Source organism: Crassostrea angulata, chromosome 1 (genome assembly GCF_025612915.1).
Source record: "Crassostrea angulata isolate pt1a10 chromosome 1, ASM2561291v2, whole genome shotgun sequence".
Lineage (NCBI taxonomy): Eukaryota > Metazoa > Mollusca > Bivalvia > Ostreida > Ostreidae > Magallana > Magallana angulata.
In genome coordinates, this window is record NC_069111.1 from 5,148,631 (window position 1) to 5,170,748 (window position 22,118).

The following is a 22,118-nucleotide window of genomic DNA, read 5'->3' on the forward strand; positions in this document are numbered from 1 at the left end:
ATTTGCATGTGTTTCCAACGAAAACGTGAAAGCCTTAAGACTATCAGAGATTCCACCGACTCTAGCCCTCTGCTTTTAATCACTAAATTTGTACGTTGTATTACGTATACATATATTTATAGCCCTGACTTTTTATCTCAGAATTTAAAGGATTCATACTACTAAAAATAATTATGATCTATCTATGAATGAAGTTTGCATGTATAGTATCAGGCATTCGGTGAATTTTAGTATTTGCGCACACATTATGATTCGCACTACTTTGTTAACTATGCAGAGACAGCTTTTTGTAAATTAAAAATTTCATATTTTGATGCATTTTTCTTGAGATTTTAACTTTTATACAGGGACATAATTATTCAATCATACTTTAATGCTTAAAAAAATTTAATCGGGAAGTACCCTAGCTTCGCCTTCTATAAAAGTAAAGTTACATGTGTATTCGGAAAAACAACAAAACATTGCTAATTATGCTATTTGATGCATGTTGTAGTTTCGGCTTATTTCGTAATTCTGATAGTTCATATCACATACCAATCATTTCTTTAAAAGAAATACTTTGTTTCTGTACTGTTTACCGACAACTTTACAGCGCCTTTGAACTTATGTGTGCATATGTGTCCCGATCCCGATTCAGATAAACGTGTGTTAGCCTGGTTCTCTGAGCTACCCATTACGCACAGGAACCAGGCTAGCTCATGCGCAGGCTGAATTTTCCCAATAGCATCCGGTTTAACCTCGCTTATATATTTTCTGCGTGGACCTCAGGGTCCACGCAATAACATGAATAAAATTGCTTGTCTGCTAAACTTTACATAAGTCACCAATATATTTTATCCTTTTTCCGGTGTAAACAATGGGAAAAAGCTACATGTAGTTCCTAATACCTTATAACAACAAAAGCTTACGTTTTACTGATATTTTACCAACTTTTAATGTCAAAATTAATCCATCAGAATGTCAATGTAATATGGAAGACTAGAATGATGTCATTGCTATAAAATGTAAAGATAAATGATTAAAATTTAAAATTAAACCTAATATTCTCAGTCTCCATTGAATTACTAGTAACGTGGATATCTTCAGAGAGAGAGAGAAAGAGAGAGAGAGAGAGAGAGAGAGAGAGAGAGAGAGAGGGGGGAGAGAGAGAGAGAGAGAGAGAGAGAGAGAGAGAGAGAGAGAGAGAGAGTACATCAACTGTAAAATTTTGATTTAGATTTTAAATAATATGCTTTAGAACACAAAACTATTTGTTTAAAAATTTAAAAGATATTTTTAAAGAGGAGTACATGTATGTGTATTTAAATCAATTTTATCAGATTTTAATCTATGCAAAATACCTTAAGACGTGATGCTAATGATGATTCACCTACAGTGTGCATTTTATAATTTAAAGAATCAAATCACTAATAAAAGCATATTTTTTCTGGTATATATCAATGAATTTGATAACTGTTCTATCTTTTATTTTATGTTTGTTTTTACAAACCAAAGCCTCCATTTCCTTTAGAAGAACTTTTGTTTTGGTGAAAATGGACTTTTTTCATAATGTTGACCCAAATATGACCCCATGGCAAAAACAAATCAAAAACTTCTACTTGTATATTCTAGTATTACCTTTTGTTATTATATTCTGCTATTATTTCACTAGCTCAAATCATTTTGCTCATTAAAGACGATTTTAAAAGGTTTTTTTTATTTGTTTCTCTAATAATATACCAGTCGGATCATATTTTTTTATATTTTAACAAACTTGAATCAATCATATATAGGAAGCCAATATAAATGTACAGATTACTGTTCCATTGATTCTTGATGATTTTTAAAACATCCTTTCATTCTTATTATTTATCCTTCTAATACATTCACAGGTACATTTTGCAGACTTCATTGCCTTTTTATAAAATTTTTAATAAAAAAAATATAAGAAATTATAAAATTTTCTTTGACTTCATGGGGATATCAATCTTTCTCTTTCAAATCTACCGTAAGTCCTATTTGATAAATAATTCTTGATAAAGAGAAAAATTTCTTACACAATGCTTAAACTTATTTCTGCATTTGAACCCCACACAAAAAATGTTTGTGGTTTTGAGGTGATTCATGAAGCTAGCATGTATATTACATTTACTACAACCTTAGTGTGATTTTCTTGATTCTTCTAGACACTTCATGCCTAAGAAAGTTAATATTTAGTATAAGCAATAAAAATGAAAATATCATATAGGCATAAAACAGAGGGGATAAAAAGCTGGTGATGGTTTCAAGTGTAAACAGATAGCCATGCTATGACCTTAAATTGCTCGTAATAAATAATGGTCACTATGATATTTGAGTGTACCTAGGTGCTGCGCACTGAATGGTGCTAAGGATAATTAATAGAATGAACTCTGTGAATCTTGTAGCACTGCGTAGTATTCCTAAATGATGTTATAAAACCAGGCGAATAATACGGGCATAATAATATCCAAATTGAGAGTTTAAAAACAAGTGTCATATTTGGCAATTCTGTTTCTGCAACGATAACTCTAGTACTCTATATTGACTCATGTATTGTGTATTCTATATATTAACCTTTGTAACCTTTTATGCCGTGTATGAATGAACGTATTATGAGTAAGTGATGCCTCATACTAGGTGGGGGACTCCGAGACCCAGGACTCGGAGACTCACATCCTGCATCCAGACTCTTTGATTAGCAGTTTGACGGTTTTGTTACTTTATTTAGGAATAAAATATTAATCTTAATTTTGAACACTAAATGTTCACTTATGATCGTCGTATATGGGCCGAACTCGTCAAAACTGTCCATCATAAGTAAAACCTTATATACACCCATATGAAATGAGATTGAGCAGACTCTTGATTTGGGCTGCTATTAGCTGATGTAATTGTAACTATACGATCACGCTTAATAAAACCGCTTGAGAAAGAAATACTGGACTTGTCATCACTAAGTTTGAGCTGACCCTCAATAGGATCCGTAAGACAGAAGGCTTACACAAGGGGTTATACTTATGTCACTTATGTCTTACCATTTAAAACCTTGAGTTAATGCCCAACTGTCTCACACAGGTTCTGCCAGCATATCACTTGTCACACCTCCTCGCTGGTGACTCTGGAAATACTCCGGTAGCTGAGTGACAGTGGTGAGAGGAGAGCCTTCGACGCCTTTAAATAGCTGGAACATGTAGACAGGGGAAGGAAACCCCAACAGAAAACCACCGGCCCTCCAAGTCCAGGGGGTGCTGCATGGCTAATCAACAGGCAGTGTAAAACCTTTATGATTACGGTCACCCAAGCGGGCCTTTGGTGCCAGCGGGCTAGAAGAGGTTAGGTGAGATGTGGTGGTTATAAAAAAGAATGAACTTGGGAATTTTATTAATATTTTATACAGAATTAGCAGAGTAGTAGTAGAAGTCATTCTCTTTTATTGAGTACCAAGTACCCAGTAAACCATACATTAATTTTCAGAAAGACATGGTCTTAAGGATAAAACTGAAGCACTGGCAAGCATATCATCCCATCATGACAAGAAACAACTTTAAAAGTTTTGCAATTTTCGCACAGTCACATAAAAATTGATTTTTTTCTCAGGTGAAATATGTAATTAAACCTTTCTGTTAACATTAGTACATTCATACATTATTAGAAATATTTTGATGATTATTCTAAAATGAATATGAGTTTGAAACATTTCATTGCTAAACAAGAATGAAAAGTTGTAAATTCAAGTGCTTCGCTTATTTCAAACCTTGACCATAAGCTTGCGCCCAAATTTCACACAGATTACAATGTGATACATGTATCTTCTATGATAAACGTTTAGGTACAGTACATGTATATATACTGTATGCAGGGTTATTTTGCCCAGTGAAATTTTCGCCCTTTTACATTTGCAAACAGTTTCGCCCTGTCTTGAATTCGCTGAGACACAATTGTTTGTTAGAGAGAGATAATATGATACATTGGAATTCGACCAGTCTAAAATTCGCCGGCTGACAGCGAGGGCGAAAGGGGAAAATAAAACGGGGCTGATATTGCCTTGAAAAAAGCATGTGGACGTTTCTAAACGAACTGCACATTTTCTGTCAATTTTTCCTGTAAACCAATTTTTAATATATTTTTTTTATATATTTCAAAACCTTTACTCTTTCTGAAGATTGAATTCAGTTGAAGGAGCATCTGTTTCATCTAGAAAATGAAATTAAAATGTGATTACATATTTTGGGCTATTCCTAAAAAGCTAGCTCTGTAGACATGTAACCATTTTCATTTGGCATGTAAACAATGACTCTTAAGACATTTAGAGGAAATCAGATATAACAAATGAAAATCGTTCATTTCCCTCCGATTTTCAATGTTCTAGTGAAGAAATTGCAAAATAATTTTGGCTGGAATATAAAGAAGCCTCTGTACTTTCAATTCCAATGACTTGGTCACCTTTACCCTCATCTAGTAGGTAAAGGGTGTGCAGTAATCTTCAACCCAATACTTGAGGTCAAGGTCATAGCAAACTACTGTGAAAATTATGTTTAGAGGAAAAAGACGTCACTAGTAATAAGACAAAAAAGAAAGTACCTAAATCAAAAACTTAGAAGATCTATTACCGATCGTATTTACAAACTTATCACAAATGAAGTCATTATATTAATAAGAGTACACAATAAAACTAGAGTAATAAATATCATCAAGTTTAACTAACGTCCTTTGATAATGGCGTACAACGCAAACCTGTCAATAAGTATCATCTATACATGTCGCAAATTAGTTAAGGTAAACAACTGCTGATGTAAGATTAGCCCACTTTAAGCATAATCTAATACTTATATTTGCCTTACAAATCAAATTTCGTTAGAAAACTCACAAAACAATAACTGTTTCAAAAATGGTTTTATTACACCATATACGTTGTATTTACACAATGACTGTGCCAACAAAAGCATGTAAATATAAACTGATAAGTCAGAGACAAATCAGATAGAATAACAAATACATGCAAGTGATAGTCGGTACATGATTGTTTCAACATATACTTAGGATTCCGACGAATGCTTAGTTGTGAATAGTAAGGTACTGAACGTTTTTGCTCAACATAAAAACATGTCCCAAAGCTTTTACACCCACAAAAGTCAACCGAACAATAAAATAAAATCAAAGTACTGATGAACTGACGGGAGTTGAATTTGTCGAATTTGATTTATTTTAAAATCAATGAAATGTTATTTTGCATGACAAGTACATGTAGTTTCTAATTTGAATTACGCACATTTTTATAATATGAATTTTTGGACTTTTTCGACAAGAATGTCGAAAAAAACCCATATGAATCATGTTAAATAATATTTTAAGAAAAAATTAATTCAATCAAGTTATGTATCAGTAATAGAAATATTTCTCGAAAAATGTATGGATCCAAGCAATATTGAACTCTAGTCTCGTTCAACCAAACGCACGGCTGACACCGTAAATCTCCGACAAGGATTTACGGAGACAGCTGAGTGTCGAGTTGAACGAGACTATATTGAACTCTGGCGTAGGAATACATACGACTACAAAAAATATTTAAATTGTCCGTACCATTTAAAATCTGGCTATTTTCAAGGTATTTATAAATAAGTTTCCTTGAAATACAAGGTTTTAGCATACATTACATCGACTTTATCAATTATTTTCAAGAACTAAGTCTTGTCAGCAACAATGATTTGTGCTGAGGTCCAAACACTGTTTCACTTTCGGTTTGTCTGAGTAACTGCATAGGAGAGTTGATTAAAATCAACTCCCAAAAATTATATTACGATCTCTAACAGGCAAGTGCTAATGCAGTTTGATGTCAACAATGGTAACTAATGTATCATGCAAACATGTTCACGAAACGTTCACAAACTTTGCTCTTAATTGTAATGAACTAACAAAATAATGAATAAATTACTATAGTGGTAATCTTACGTATCGTGATAACATATTGGACAGTTTTTTCATGAACCTCAGTCAGACGATGAACTGAGAATAATCACGTAATACATCGTGATAAAGATAAACGTGAGGGCAAAAGAAAGGCCTCCCACTACGATCGAAGTGTTGGTCAATTGTCGTGCTTGGTCAGCTTGAGATCGAGCCGTCTCACTGTCTCCCATCTGATAGCTCTTTTTTGCCTGAAATTCACGTAATTTTAATTCATTTATAAGAACCGCATTTAAAAAAAAGAGGTTATGACAAGAGATGATTTTAGCATCATTTGTTACCATGGCTTTTCATATATATAATCGGTTAAAGTTATTTTTTAGTTATTTTAATATCTAAAAAAAAGCCAAAATTTTAAGAAATCCAATGTGACCACCAAATGTTTTGATTAGATCAAGATATGTAGAAAAAGCACACAAAAACGATTTCAATTCTTTTTTTATTTTATTTTCTAACTATGTGTTCTTTTGCTTGGTTTAACTAACATACCTCTGAAGCTTTTAATAAGGCCCACAACCCCAGAGGCCAGCAACAGCAGAATAAGGCAAACAATGCTCTACCTGTGTAGTCTTCGTAGGGTGGGGGCACGTGGGTCATCGTCATTGCCTGTGGAGCAACCTGATGTCAAGGTTTGAAAATCTTGTTAAACGTAATGAAAAAAATTATTGCTTTTATGCATTATTTGCATTTAAATACCGCAAATTCCAACTGTGCAATACACACACACAATCATTACAGTGACACTGCGCATCTGTTCACAAAGACCAACTTGCATTTGTTTCATAATATATAGTGTATTCGTGTATTCCCATATTGCACACATTTGATATTAGGTAAAAAATAATAGAAGTGAATTGTGTTTAGATAACAATTATAGTCTGGTTTTATTTTACCTGTATTTTTCAAATGCATTTCAAAGAAGAGTTAAGTTTATTATGCACATGTAACCTAGTGATGCACTTTTTTAAGATCGATGATTTAAAATATCTTAATTCTTTAAACTGTTCCTTTAAATTCATTTTATGATACAATAATATTGCTATGTTCAGTTTCTGAAACATACTATTCACTAGCAACTTGCACTAATGAATTTACAATCGTAAAACTGGAAACTTAAAATTCATGTGAAAAACATTAGGATATCTTCCAAAATCTACTGTAACATTGTTCATGACAATACTAGTAACACACATGTAAAAGTCAATGATTTTATTTATTCCACTGTGTGTGTGTGTGTGTCAAATTTTCTTTGCTTTTTGTAGCTCTTGAACTGGTATTGAACTAAAATCTAACAATTTACTATGATACAGACTATAACGATTAAGCAATTTACATACCTGGACAAATTCCTGTTTTCTATAATAGATTTTTAAATGTATGCAAAACGGGAACAAACCTGAAATATTTATTCTTTTATAGAACAATTAAACATAAAGACGGAAAGTAAATGGAGGATTAAGGTACATACAACATTCGTTGACCATGTTGTATACTGTGTAGATTGTCCAATTCCATACCCTGAAACAACAATTAAATATAAAAAAAAAAAAAAGAAAAGAAACACGATGATTTTTTTAATCTATTATCTTTATTGCTCTTTTTATTCTTAATAAGAGAAAGTTAAAAAAAATGGTACGATGCTATTTAATTTGAACGAGCTGGGTTTTGATTTATATCTCACCTTTCTTTTATATAATAATAATAATAATAATAATAATAATAATAATAATAGTTCATTTCCAATTTTGGGCCCAGAGGGCATACAAGATAACAGATATTAGATAGAAATGCCTAAAAGAGAGATTCTACATGTAAAAAAAAGTCCATTCAGATACATGAACTTGTTTCTTTCTTTTTTATGAAACAGGCCTTTTTAAAACGTAAGACTGTGATAAAAATAAACAAAAGGCCCATGGGCCACAAAGCTTACCTGAGCAACAATAGACATAATAAAATCAGTTTAAGGAAGTCATATTCAAAATAACGGAACAATAAATATATAAAATAAATCCTGCATTGAAAGATTTTTCTTTTTAAATGTTGAGCCCTTTTTGTAATTAGATGATTTCATATTTATATCAAGTATTGAGCATTGCCATTCTCAGAAAGATCATAAATAACTGTTCATAAAAAAATAAAATTACATCAAACTTTGAACCACTTGTGTGTGGCCCAAGACTTATCAAGAGCCACAGTTTAAACAATTGAAAATAAACAGTTGTCAATTTGCTTGCATATATTTGTTTTACTATATACAATTTATTTTAGAATAATCAAATTTATTTAGTATGTCAATTTTTTCTTTAAAGATTTCGCTATATATATTACACTACCTAAAGATACTAACACACAAGTTACAGCTTTTCTGGTTAATTGATTTTCGAAAAGTAGATTTTTCTCCATACATTCTTCTGTAAAGATTTGACCTCTATGGGTTCACCTAACAACCGGGAATCATTCGAAAGAAACTGGAATCTACGCTACCTGTAAGCTCAAGTGAGCTAAAAAGAGCTTCTGCACGTATATCAGGGGAAAAGTATGAGCTACTTTATGTCTACGTTATAATTCATATGAATCATAATTCATATAAATCCATATAAATACTAATAGTTTTAATAATATTTCAATAGAAAAAAAACCGAGTTCCGATATACAATCAATGTCTGTGTATTATTTACCTTGTTCTTTACTTATTTTTTTAACCAATACTTTAAGATGACCATTTCCATATCATTTCAGCAATTATTAGAATTAAATATCCCGAGTGTGTAATGGCCCAGACACAAATAAATCACTGTCAAAAAGATTTAAATTGAACCTTAATTAAGAACTTCGTATTTCGAAATTTTGGTTAACGACATTTTTAAATCCTCTTCGACACATCTTATCACATTTAGGACATTATGTAGACATTACCTTACTTAACAATGATTTGTATGATGTGTTTGACACCAATTTAATTTCACGGCGTGTATAGATTTTAACTTGTTTACATTTAGTGCATATACTATACGAGTTGTTAATGACGTATTTGACATCGTATTTCTGTATTTATTCTGTATTGTAATATTTGCAAATGGCTCGTTTAATTTCGTTTATTTTCAATTTTTGAAAATTCTGTACAACATTAATGCTAAACGTTCTTTTAATTTGTGACAAGGTTTTGTCTAGTACTGGCATATAGTGAAATCAGGTTAACGAAGCAGTACATTGATAAATACGATTTGTTAACAAACAAAATTATTAGGAAACTCTAAATAATTAAATGATTTTACAAAATAACCATTTATTTGTTCTTCATTTGAAAAATTGCTTACAACTTTAACATTTTCAGACTCAGTTTTTTTTTACCTTCCATGTTGATTTGAATTCCAGTATTACAAGACTGTTGACAATATTAAACTTCCGTCTTTAAAATACCAAAAAAATTTCCGATGTAGGTCAATATGTAGGTACTGAACCGCCCGCGATCGATAAATTCTTAATCAGTTGAACAGCGACGATCTTTAAAAAACGTACAAGTCAACTATTGTATGCAATTTAATTATTCTTTTCATGGATATTTTTCAATAACCAATCTAAAATGCTCCGAATGTCTAGACAAAGAAATGAATAATGCGTATTCTTGTTAAAATGTAAAGTTATGCGAACGAGTCCGTTTTTGTATAATAGACATAATTTGGAAAATTAAACTTCAGATTGCAAATGAAACAATAGACCATGTTTCCTATAGCTCCCATGCACATGTATAAAAGAGTAAAAAGAAATCATTACATCAGATTTTTTCGACAGTTAGTATGTCAACATCACAAAGATATTTTTATCTTATATCAGGTGATACTTGTTAAGAGATATAAGATAAAAACATGATTATACAATGTACTTGTACAACTGTTGTTAAAATAAATGTAGGATAATGTATGTTATTGAAATGAAATTTATTAGCTTATTTTATGACAATTGCAAGTGCACATGGATGTTTACTGCCCTCAAAAAAGGTAATTATTTCTTTATATACTAAGTTTAGTATAACATAACATATAACATACAATATCAATTCATTATTACATTTTTGTTACTAGTTAATATTTCAATGACAGAATTATATATCACAGGTTTTTTTTAAATCCTTCAAATCTGATTCACGCAATTTTACATTTGTTTATCATTTTCTAAAAATTTGAATATTGTTTCACTTACTCCGAAGTTACACAAAATTAGATGATTTTTGAAATGCACTTCGATGACTTCGGTGAGGAATCAATTATGATGGACCTAACACATATATAGGAAAATAATAGAGTGCATTTAAAAAACAGAAGAACTTCAAAATTAATACATGTACCTATCTTGCAATTTGTATTACTTTTACAATGTAGCAGAGGCCACTTTTTGGGAGTTGATTTTAATCAACTCTCATATGCAGCTACTCGGACAAACCGAAAGTGAAACAGTGTTTGGACCTCAACATCGCTGCTGACAAGACTAAGTTCTTGAAAATATTTGATAAATTCGATGTAATGTATGCTAAATCATTGTTTTTCAATGAAACGTATTTATAAATACCTTGAAAATAGTCAGATTTCATAGGCGTAGGAACCGGGAGGCTAGGGGGCTCAACTATCTAAATTGCACTTATTTTACAGGTATGTGAATTTTTATTAAAAATCGTCCAAATGTACTGCATAAATATCTTGTGACAGACTATAGTCTGTATTTGAATTTCGCACATTTTATTATATGATTTTTTAGACATATTGAAAGATAGACTATTATAATATTTTGATTATTTTCAGGAACTAAGTGTTGATTTGTACATAGGTCCAAACACTGTTTCACTTTCGCTTTGCCCGAGTGAGTGCATAGGAAAGTTGATTAAAATCAACTCCAAAAACTCGTATGGATCCAAGCACTATTGATATCGAACTCTAGTCTCGTTCAACCAGACGCTCGGCTGTCTGCGATAATCTCCGACAAGCAAGAGAGCCTCTCTGCTTGTCGAAGATTTACGGAGACAGCCGAGCGTCTGGCTTAACGAGACTATATTACACTCTGGCGTAGGGATACATATAACTACAAAAATATCTAAATTGTTCGTATTATATAAAATCTGACTATTTTCAAAGTGCTTAGAGATAAGTTTCCTTGAACAGAAATGCTTCAGCATACATTACATCGAATTTTTCTATTATTTTCAAAATCTAATTCTTGTCAGCGGTGATGATTTGTGCTTAGGTCCAAACACTGTTTCACTTTCGGTTTGCCAGAGTAACTGCATAGGAGAGTTGATTAGAATCAACTCCCAAAAATCATTTCAAAAATTTTAGCAACACTCATAAGTCTTCAAGTACAGCAATTCTCAATTTTACAAAAATATTGACCGGGTACTTTAACCGAAACTTACCCTTGCTACCTTAGAATGTTGTTTAGTTTGACTAACGTATTATAATGGAAGAATATTTTCGATAACCTGAATTTACGTACCGCAGATTTCAATGACAGAGATTACCGTCGACTGCAAAAGTCAACAATTCTTTCTTGCAAACACCCATCAGTAAAAACAAATACAATTTTACATACAAAAACTGGACAATATTTGAAGTCATGATAAACTTATTACTTATGTACCATAATGTAACGTAAAATCAGAGAAATAAACAAGCTATAAAGCTTAATAAATATAATACATGAATCTGTTCTTCCAACATAAATCTTATGATCTTGCAAGATAAAACGTTGTACATACATGTATACAGTTCAAGAACTTCGTTGCCGCCGTTGTTGTTGTTATGTTAACAACAAAAACGGCGGCAACTAAGTTCTTTGAAATTTTGTCAGCACTAGCAATCTTTTTTAAAAAGTTTTTCACCAACACTGACGCTTGCTCCTCTCGTTTATGTTTCTGGTAGTGCGACATTGTCCATCAAAACACATACTTTGAGCCAAAAACTATCTTCGCATATTTGTCCACCTGTTTTTTCTTAAATGATTTCTTTGCCTGCTAAAACATTTTTTTTCTTTAACATTAGGATATGGTGGACTTTGCTTCATATGTCGAGGTATGTTATGTCCACCAGCAACGTCCCCTGGAATACAATTAAAACTTATTGTTGTATAAATAAATACGTCCTAATAGTAATATGAAAGTTAAAACATGAATAAAATTCCTTGTCTGCTAAACTTTACATAAGTCACCAATATATTTTATCCTTTTTCCGGTGTAAACAATGGGAAAAAGCTACATGTAGTTCCTTACTACCTTATAACAGCAAAAGCTTACGTTTTACTGATATTTTACCAACTTTTAATGTCAAAACTAATCCATCAGAATGTCAATGTAATATGGAAGACTAGAATGATGTCATTGCTATAAAATGTAAAGATAAAGGATTAAAATTGAAAATTAAACCTTATATGCTCAGTCTCCATTGAATTACTAGTAACTTGGATATCTTGAGAGAGAGAGAGAGAGAGAGAGAGAGAGAGAGAGAGAGAGAGTACGTCAACTGTAAAATTTTGATTTATATTTTAAATAATATGATTTAGATCACAAAACTATTTGTTTAAAAATTTAAAATATATTTTTAAGAGAGTATTTGTATTTAAATCAATTTTATCAGATTATAATCTATGCAAAATACCTTAAGACGTGATGCTAATGATGATATTCACCTACAGTGTGCATTTTATAATTTAAAGAATCAAATCACTAATAAAAGCAAATTTTTTTCTGGTTTATATTATATATCAATGAATTTGATAACTGTTCTATCTTTTATTTTATGTTTGTTTTTACAAACCAAAGCCCCCATTTCCTTTAGAAGAACTTTTGTTTTGGTGAAATTGACTTCTTTCATAATGTTGACCCAAATATGACCCCATGGCAAAAACAAATCAAAAACTTCTACTTGTATATTCTAGTATTACCTTTTATTATTATATTCTGCTATTATTTCACTAGCGCAAATCATTCTGCTCATTAAAGAGGATTTTAAAAGTGTTTTTTTTATTTGTTTCTCTAATAAAATACCAATCGGATAATATTTTAACAAACGTAAATCAACCATATAAAGGAGGCCAATATAAAATGTACAGATTACTAATCAATTGGTTCTTGATAAGATGATTTTTTAAACCTCCCTTTTTCTTATTATTTATCCTTCTAATACATTCACACTGTCAGGTACATTTTGCAGACTTAATTGCCTTTTTATAAATGAAGAAAAATATAAGAAATTATAAATTCTTCTTTGACTTCATGGGGATATCAATCTTTCTCTTTCAAATATACCGTAAGTCCTATTTGATAAATAATTCTTGATTTTTTTACACAATACTAAAACTTATTTCTGCATTTGAACCCCACACAAAAAATGTTTGTGGTTTTGAGGTGATACATGAAGCTATCAAGTTTATTACATTTACTAACAACCTTAGTGTGATTTTCTTGATTCTTCTAGACACTTCATGCCTAAGAAAGTTAATATTTAGTATAAGCAATAAAAATGAAAATATCATATAGGCATAAAATAGAGGGGATAAAAAGTTGGTGATGGTCTCAAGGGGTTATACTTATGTCACTATGTCTTACCATTTAAAACCTTGAGTTAATGCCCAACTGTCTCACACAGGTTCTGCAAGCATATCCCTTGTCACACCTCCTCGCAGGTGACCCTGGAAATACTGCGGTAGCTGAGTGATAGTGGTGAGAGGCGAGCCTTCGACGCCTTTTTATAGCTGGAACATGTAGACAGGGGAAGGAAGCCCCCAACAGAAAACCACCGACCCTCCATTCCAGGGGGTGCTGCATGGCTAATCAACAGACAGTGTAAAACTTTTATGATAACGGACACCCAAGCGGGCCTTTGGTGCCAGCGGGCTAGAAGAGGTAAGGTGAGATGTGGTGGTGATAAAACAGAATGAACTTGGGAATTTTATTGATATTTTATACAGAATAAGCAGAGTAGTAGTAGAAGTCATTCTCTTTTATTGAGTACCAAGTACCCAGTAAACCATATATTAATTTTCAGAAAGACATGGTCTTAAAGATAAAACTGAAGCACTGGCAAGCATATCATCCCATCATGACAAGAAACAACTTTAAAAGTTTTGCAATTTTCGCACAGTCACATAAAAATTGATTTTTCTCAGGTGAAATATGTAATTCAACCTTTCTGTTAACAGTGGTACATTCATACTTTATTAGAAATATTTTGATGATTATTCTAAAATAAATATGAGTTTGAAACATTACATTGCTAAACAAGAATGAAAAGTTGTAAATTCAAGTGCTTCGCTTATTTCAAACCTTGACCATAAGCTTGCGCCCAAATTTCACACAGATTGCAATGTGATACATGTATCTTCTATGATAAACGTTTAGGTACAGTACATGTATATATACTTTATGCAGGGTTATTTTGCGAAGTGTAATTTTCGCCCTTTTACATTTGCAAACAGTTTCGCCCCGTCTTGAATTCGCTGAGACACTGTTGTTTGTTAGAGAGAGATAATATGATACATTGGAATTCGACCTGTCTAAAATTCGCCGGCTGACAGCGAGGGCGAAAGGGGACAATAAAACGGGGCTGATATTGCCTTGAAAAAAGCATGCGGTCGTTTCTAAACGAACTGCACATTTTCTGTCAATTTTTCCTGAAAACCAATTTTTAATATATTTTTTTATATATTTTAAAACCTTTACTCTTTCTGAAGATTGATTTTAGCTGAAGGCGCATCTGTTTCATCTAGAAAATGAAATTAAAATGTGATTACATATTTTGGGCTATTCCTAAAAAGCTAGCTCTGTAGACATGTAACCATTTTCATTTGGCATGTAAACAATGACTCTTAAGACATTTAGAGGAAATCAGATATAACAAATGAAAATCGTTCATTTCCCTCCGATTTTCAATATTCTAGTGAAGAAATTGCAAAATTATTTTGGCTGGAATATATAGAAGCCTCTGTACTTTCAATTCCAATGACTTTGTCACCTTTACCCTCCTCTAGATGGTAAAGGGTGTGCAGTAATCTTCAACCAAATACTTGAGGTCAAGGTCATAGCAAACTACAGTGAAATCTATGTTTAGAGGAAAAAGACGTCATCAGTAATAAGACAAAAAGAAAAGTACCTAAATTAAAAACTTAGAAGATCTATTATCGATCGTATTTACAAACTTATCACAAATGAAGTCATTATATTGATAAAAGTACACAATAAAACTAGAGTATTAAATATTATCAAGTTTAACTAACGTCTTTTGATAATGGCGTACAACGCAAACCTGTCAATAAGTATCATCTATACATGTCGCAAATTAGTTAAGGTAAACAACTGCTGATGTAAGATTAGCCCAATTTGAGCATAATCTAATACTTAAATTTGCCTTACAAAACAAATTTCGTTAGAAAACTCACAAAACAATAACTGTTTCAAAAATGGTTTTATTACACCATATACGTTGTATATACACAATGACTGTGCCAGCAAAAGCATGTAATATAAATTGATAAGTCAGAGACAAATCAAATAGAATAACAAATACATGCAAGTAATAGTCGTTACATGATTGTATCAACATATACTTCGGATTCTGACGAATGCTTAGTTGTGAATAGTAAGGTACTGAACCTTTTAGTTCAACATAAAAAAACATGTCTCAAAGCTTTTACATCCACAAAAAGTCAACCGAACAATAAAATTAAAAAAAATTATATTATGATCTCTAACAGGCAAGCGCTAATGCAGTTTGATGTCAACATTGGTAACTAATGTATTATGCAAACATGTTCACGAAACGTTCACAAACCTTGCTCTTAATTGTAATGAACTAAAAATATCATGAATAAATTACTATAGTGGTAATATTACGTATCCTGATAACATATTGGACAGTTTTTTCATGAACCTCAGTCAGAGAATGAATAGAGAATAACCGTGTAGTAGAGAACGATGAAGGTAAACAGGAGGACAAAAGAAGCGCATCCCACTCCGATCGAAATGTTGGACAGTTGTCGTGCTTGGTCAGCTTGAGATCGAGCCGTCTCACTGTCTCCCACCTGATAGCTCTTTCTTGCCTGAAATTCACGTATTTTTAATTCATATATAAGAACCGCATTTAAAAAAAAGATGTTATGACAAGAGATGATTTTAGCATCATTTGTTACCAAGGCTTTTCATATATATAATCGGTTAAAGTTATTTTTTAGTTATTTTAATATCTAAAAAAAAAAAAAAAAAAAATTTTAAGAAATCCAATGTGACCACCAAATGTTTTGATTAGATCAAGATATGTAGAAAAAGCACACAAAAACGATTTCAATTCTTTTTTATTTTATTTTCCAACTATGTGTTCTTTTGTTTGGTTTAACTAACATACCTCTGAAGCTTTTATTAAGGCGCACAACCCCAGAGGCCAGCAACAGCAGAATGCGGCAAACATTGCTCTACCTGTGTAATCTTCGTAGGGTGGGGGCACGTGGGTCATCGTCATTGCCTGTGGAGCAACCTGATGTCAAAGTTTGAAAATCTTGTTAAACGTAATGAAAAAAATTATTGCTTTTATGCATTTTTGCATTTAAATACCGCAAATACCAATTATGCAATACACACACACAATCATTACAGTGACACTGCGCATCTGTTCACAAAGACCAACTTGCATTTGTTTCATAAAATATAGTGAATTCGTGTATTCCCATATTGCACACATTTGAAATTAGGTAAAAAATAACAGAAGTGATTTGTGTTTAGATAACAATTATAGTCTGGTTTTATTTTACCTGTATTTTTCAAATGCATTTCAAAGAAGAGTTAAGTGTATTATGCACATGTAACCTAGTGATGCAATTTTTTAAGATCGATAATTTAAAATATCTTAATTCTTTAAACTGTTCCTTTAAATTCATTTTATGATACAATAATATTGCTATGTTCAGCTTCTGAAACATACTAATCACTAGCTACTTGCACTAATGAATTTACAATGTTAAAACTCGAAACTTAAAATTCATGTGAAAAACATTAGGATATCTTCCAAAATCTACTGTAACATTGTTCATGACAATAACACACTTGTAAAAGTCAATGATTTTATTTACTCCACTGTGTGTGTGTGTGCGTGCGTGCGTGCGTGCGTGCGTGCGTGCGTGCGTGCGTGCGTGCGTGCGTACGTGCGTGCGTGCGTGCGTGCGATAATTGCGGGGGCTTGAAAATTGGACAAAATTAAAACAAATAATAACCCTCAAAATGCATGACACATCAAATTAAATGAAGGTAGGTCCCTACTCAGGATTTTTGTGGTTAAAGTAAGGTTTTTTTTCATTAATCAAGTAGAATAATACCTTAGGTTATAAAAAAGCCCCGAAAATACATGCCTTAACTATTTACTTTTATCACTAGAGTCTCCAGAAGATGCATACCCCCTTCTTCGATCACATGATTTCAACCAAAATCATTATTTAGCTCATATCAAAAAAATATCAAAGCAAAACAAAGATTCAAATGTTTTGATTAATCATTAATAATGTAAGAAAGTAATAACAAGTGTGATTATAATTATTTGATTGATTAAAATTGAAAATTAAAATGAAATGTTACAAAAATTATATTTCAAAATTTTTACATAATTTCACATTTTTAAACTTATCTTTAAAAAATTATGGTTAAACACCATTTTTTAAACTTTAAAATATTAGATTTATGTCTACTGCAACTAAAAAGCAAAAAAAAATATAGGACTTCACATGCTTCTTTTTTTTCTACGGCCTTTAGAACACATATATCCCCTTATCAAATGCAGCTAAAAAAAAGTGTCACGAACACAATTTAAAAATACATCAGAAAACAGCATTTTATTTCTTTGCTTTGATAAACCCTAAAATTCTTCTTTCAAAACTACATGTATTGAGTACAAATTAATTTTTTGGATAAACAGTACCTTTCCTCTGCATATATAAACACAAACGTACTAAAATCTCAGTACAAAAATTCATGATTTCCAACTATTGGACTCAATAAGATCAAAACATTTATATACTTGTAGACATTATTTACACTTGACTGCTTCTATCAAATTCAGAATTATCAAATAAACTTTAAAAATTAGGGCAAAAAACGGTAAATCTGAACAAATATCGTTTTCGATTATAAAGCTTATTATGTCTGCTAAATTGATGACGCGTCTGAGTAGGGATCCACCTTAAGACCAAAAATAGGTCCATCATGAATATTTTGACAAATCAAATTTTCCTTGCTTTTTGCAGCTCTTGAACTGGTATTGAACTAAAATCTAACAATTTACTATGATACAGACTATAAAGGTTAAGTAAATAACATACCTGGACAAATTCCCGTTTTGCACAGATTTTTTCTAAATGTGTGCAATACGGGAACAAACCTGAAATATTTATTCTTTTATAGAACAATTGAACATAAAGACGAAAAGTAAATGGAGGATTAAGGTACATACAACATTCGTTGACCACGTTGTATACTGTGTAGATTGTCCAATTCCATACCCTGAAACAACAATTAAATATAGAAAAAAAAATAATAAAAGAAACACGATGATTTTTTTAATCTATTATCTTTATTGCTCTTTTTATTCTTAATGAGAGAGAGTTAGAAAAATGGTACGATGATATTTAATGTGAACGAGCTGGGTTTTGATTTTCTTGACTTTCTTTTATATAATAATAATAATAATAATAATAATAATAATAATAATAGTTCATTTTCAATTTTGGGCCCAGAGGGCATACAAGATTACAGATATTAGATAGAAATGCCTAAAAGAGAGATTCTACATATAAAAAAAGTCCATACAGATACATGAACTTGTTTCTTTCTTTTATATGAAAGAGGCCTTTTTAAAACAAAAGACTGTGATAAAAATTAACAAAAGGCCCATAGGCCACAAAGCTTACCTGAGCAACAATAGACATAATAGACATAATAAAATCAGTTTAAGGAAGTCATATTCAAAATAACGGAACAATGAATATATAAAATAAATCCTGCATTTAAATTCCAAATGTTCTTATGTTGAGCCCATTTTGTAACTTGATGATTTCATATTTATATCAAGTATTGAGCATTGCCATTCTCAGAAAGATCATTAATTACTGTTCATATAAAAATAAAATTCCCTCAAACTTTGAACCACTTGTGTGTGGCCCAAGACTTATCAGGAGCCACAGTTTAAACAATTGAAAATAAACAGTTGTCAATTTGCTTGCATATATTAGTTATACTATATACAATTTATTTTAGAATAATCAAATTTATTTACTATGTCAATTTTTTTCCTAGAAGTTTCGCTTTATATATTACACTACCTAAAGATACTAACACACAAGTTACAGCTTTTCTGGTTAATTGATTTTCGAAAAGTAGATTTTTCTCAATACATTCCTATGTAAAGATTTGACCTCTATGGGTTCACCTTACAATCGGGAATCATACGAAAGAAACTGGAATCTACGCTACCTGTAAGCTCAAGTGAGCTAAAAAGAGCTTCTGCACGTATATCAGAGGAAAAGTATGAGCTACTTTATGTCTACGTTATAATTCATATGAATCATAAATCCATATAAATACTGATAGTTTTAATAATATTTCACTATAAAAAAAATAAACCGAGTTCCGATATACAATCAATGTCTGTGTATTATTTACCTTGTTCTTTACTTATTTTTTTAACCAATACTTTAAGATGACTATTTCCATATCATTTCAGCAATTATTAGAATTAAATATCCCGAGTGTGTAATGGCCCAGACACAAATAAATCACTGTCAAAAAGATTTAAATTGAACCTTAATTAAGAACACAGAATTTCGAAATTTTGGTTAACGACCTATCGAAATCCTCTTCGACACATCTTATCACATTAAAGACATTATGCAGACATTACCTTACTTAACAATGATTTGTATGATGTTTTCGACATCAATTTAATTTCACGGCGTGTATAGATTTTAACTTGTTTACATTAAGTGCAGATACTATATGAGTTGTTAATGACGTATTTGACATCGTATTTCTGTACAATATTTGCTAATGGCTCGTTCAATTTCGTTTATTTTCAATTCTTAAAAATTCTGTACAACATTAATGCTAAACGTTCTTTAAATTTGTGACAACGTTTTTGTCTAGTACTGAAATATTGTGAAATCAGGTTAACTAAGCAGTGCATAGATAAATACGATTTGTTAACAAACAAAATTATTAGGAAACTCTAAATAATTAAATGATTTTACAAAATAACCATTTATTTGTTCTTAATTTGAAAAATTGCTTACAACATTAACATTTTCATACTCAGTTTTTTTACCTTCCATGTTGATTTGAATTCCTGTATTACAAGACTTTTGACAATATTAAAACCCCGTCTTTAAAATACCCCCCCAAAAAAATTCCGATGTAGGTCAATATGTAGGTACTGAACCGCCCGCGATCGATAAATTCTGAATCAGTTGAACAGCGACGATCTTTAAAAAAGATCAAGTCAACTATTGTATGCAATGTAATTATTCTTTTCATGGATATTTTTCAATAACCAATCTAAAATGCTCCGAATGTCTAAACAAAGAAATGAATAATGCGTATTCTTGTTAAGATGTATGGTTATGCGAACGAGTCCGTTTTTGTATAATGGACATAATTTAGAAAATTAATCTTCAGATTGCAAATGAAACAATAGACTATGTATCCTATAGCTCCCATGCATATGTATAAAAGAATAAAAAGAAATTATTACTGTCGAAGAAACATCGGATTTTTTCGACAGTTAGTATGTCAACATCACAAAGATATTTTTATTTTATATGAGGTGATATTTGTTAAGAGATATAAGATAAAAACATGATTATACAATGTACTTGTACAACTGTTGTTAAAATAAATGTAGGATAATGTATGTTATTGAAATGAAATTTATTAACTTATTTCATGACAATTGCAAGTGCACATGGATGTTTACTGCCCTCAAAAAAGGTAATTATTTCTTTATATACTTAGTTTAGTATAACATAACATATAACATACAATATCAATTCATTATTTAATTTTTGTTACTAGTTAATATTACAATGACAGAATTATATATCACAGTTTATTTTTAAATCCTTCAAATCTGATTCACGCAATTTCACATTTGTTTATATCGTTTTCTAAAAATTGAAATATTGTTTCACTTACTCCGAAGTTACACAAAATTAGATGATTTTTGAAATGCACTTCTATGACTTCGGTAAGGAATCAATTATGATGGACCTAACATATATATATATAGGAAAATAATAGAGTGCATTTAAAAAACAGAAGAACTTCAAAATTAATACATGTACCTATCCTGCAATTTGTATTACTTTTACAATGTAGCACAGGCCACTTTTTGGGAGTTGATTTTAATCAACTCTCCTATGCAGCTACTCGGACAAACCGAAAGTGAAACAGTGTTTGGACCTCAACATCGCTGCTGACAAGACTAAGTTCTTGAAAATATTTGATAAATTCGATGTAATGTATGCTAAATCATTGTTTTTCAATGAAACTTATTCATAAATACCTTGAAAATAGTCAGATTTCATAGGTGTAGGAACCGGGGGGCTAGGGGGGCTTAGCCCCCCCCCCCCCCCCCACTTTTTTTGCAAAGTTACACGTATCCATTAGGCACATAGCATGAGAGATTGTTCAGCCCCCCCCCCCCCTTTTTTTTTTGTCGCAGCAAACAGAATTGTTCCTAAATTAACCTTGAGAAGACTGGAGTCCCCCACTTTCAATTTGCTTCCGACGCCAGTGGATTTTAAATGATATGAACAATTTAGATATTTTTGTAGTCGTATGTATTCCTACGCCAAAGTTCAATATAGTCTCGTTTAACTCGACGCTCGGCCGTCTCCGTAAATCTCCGACAAGCAAATAGTCTCTTTTGCTTGTCGGAGATTTATGGTGTTAGCCGAGCGTTTGGTTGAACGAGACTAGAGCTAGTTCAATGTTGCTTGGATCCATACTATTTTCAATAAATATTTCTATTACTGATACATAGTTTGATTGAATTAATTTTATCTTTAAATATTATTTAACATGATTCATATGGGGGTATCTCGTCATTCTTGTCGAAAAAGTCCAAAAATTCATATTATAA

The 22,118-nt window shown here is 31.4% G+C and overlaps 2 protein-coding genes across 3 annotated transcripts; both read right to left on the bottom strand.

Annotated features, from left to right (window-relative positions):
* Positions 1-4,859: 4,859 nt before the first annotated feature.
* On the bottom strand, positions 4,860-9,437 carry LOC128162413 (synapse differentiation-inducing gene protein 1-like). The gene is made up of 4 exons (XM_052825614.1): positions 9,316-9,437; positions 7,433-7,482; positions 6,454-6,582; positions 4,860-6,155 (listed from the first exon to the last, which is right to left on the bottom strand). The coding sequence occupies exons 1-4, from the start codon at positions 9,320-9,322 to the stop codon at positions 5,988-5,990; spliced, it is 354 nt and encodes a 117-aa protein (XP_052681574.1). The 5' UTR covers positions 9,323-9,437; the 3' UTR covers positions 4,860-5,987.
* A 5,937-nt stretch (positions 9,438-15,374) lies between these two features.
* On the bottom strand, positions 15,375-21,612 carry LOC128162402 (transmembrane protein 91-like). 2 transcript variants are annotated; one of them, XM_052825595.1, is made up of 4 exons: positions 21,540-21,612; positions 18,438-18,487; positions 16,347-16,475; positions 15,375-16,044 (listed from the first exon to the last, which is right to left on the bottom strand). In XM_052825595.1, the coding sequence occupies exons 1-4, from the start codon at positions 21,559-21,561 to the stop codon at positions 15,877-15,879; spliced, it is 369 nt and encodes a 122-aa protein (XP_052681555.1). In that variant the 5' UTR covers positions 21,562-21,612; the 3' UTR covers positions 15,375-15,876. The 2 variants fall into 2 exon arrangements, with proteins under 2 accessions (XP_052681555.1, XP_052681562.1); XM_052825602.1 differs by lacking the exon at positions 21,540-21,612 and adding an exon at positions 20,304-20,415.
* Positions 21,613-22,118: the final 506 nt, after the last annotated feature.

Coding starts and splice junctions, on each gene's coding strand:
- LOC128162413 (XM_052825614.1), bottom strand. Junction 6,583..7,432: donor CAACATGGTCAACGAATGTT/GTATGTACCTTA, acceptor CCTTGACATCAG/GTTGCTCCACAGGCAATGAC. Junction 6,156..6,453: donor CCTTATTAAAAGCTTCAGAG/GTATGTTAGTTA, acceptor CGTGAATTTCAG/GCAAAAAAGAGCTATCAGAT.
- LOC128162402 (XM_052825595.1), bottom strand. CDS start 21,561: ATGAAATCTGACTATTTTCAAG. Junction 16,476..18,437: donor CAACGTGGTCAACGAATGTT/GTATGTACCTTA, acceptor CTTTGACATCAG/GTTGCTCCACAGGCAATGAC. Junction 16,045..16,346: donor CCTTAATAAAAGCTTCAGAG/GTATGTTAGTTA, acceptor CGTGAATTTCAG/GCAAGAAAGAGCTATCAGGT.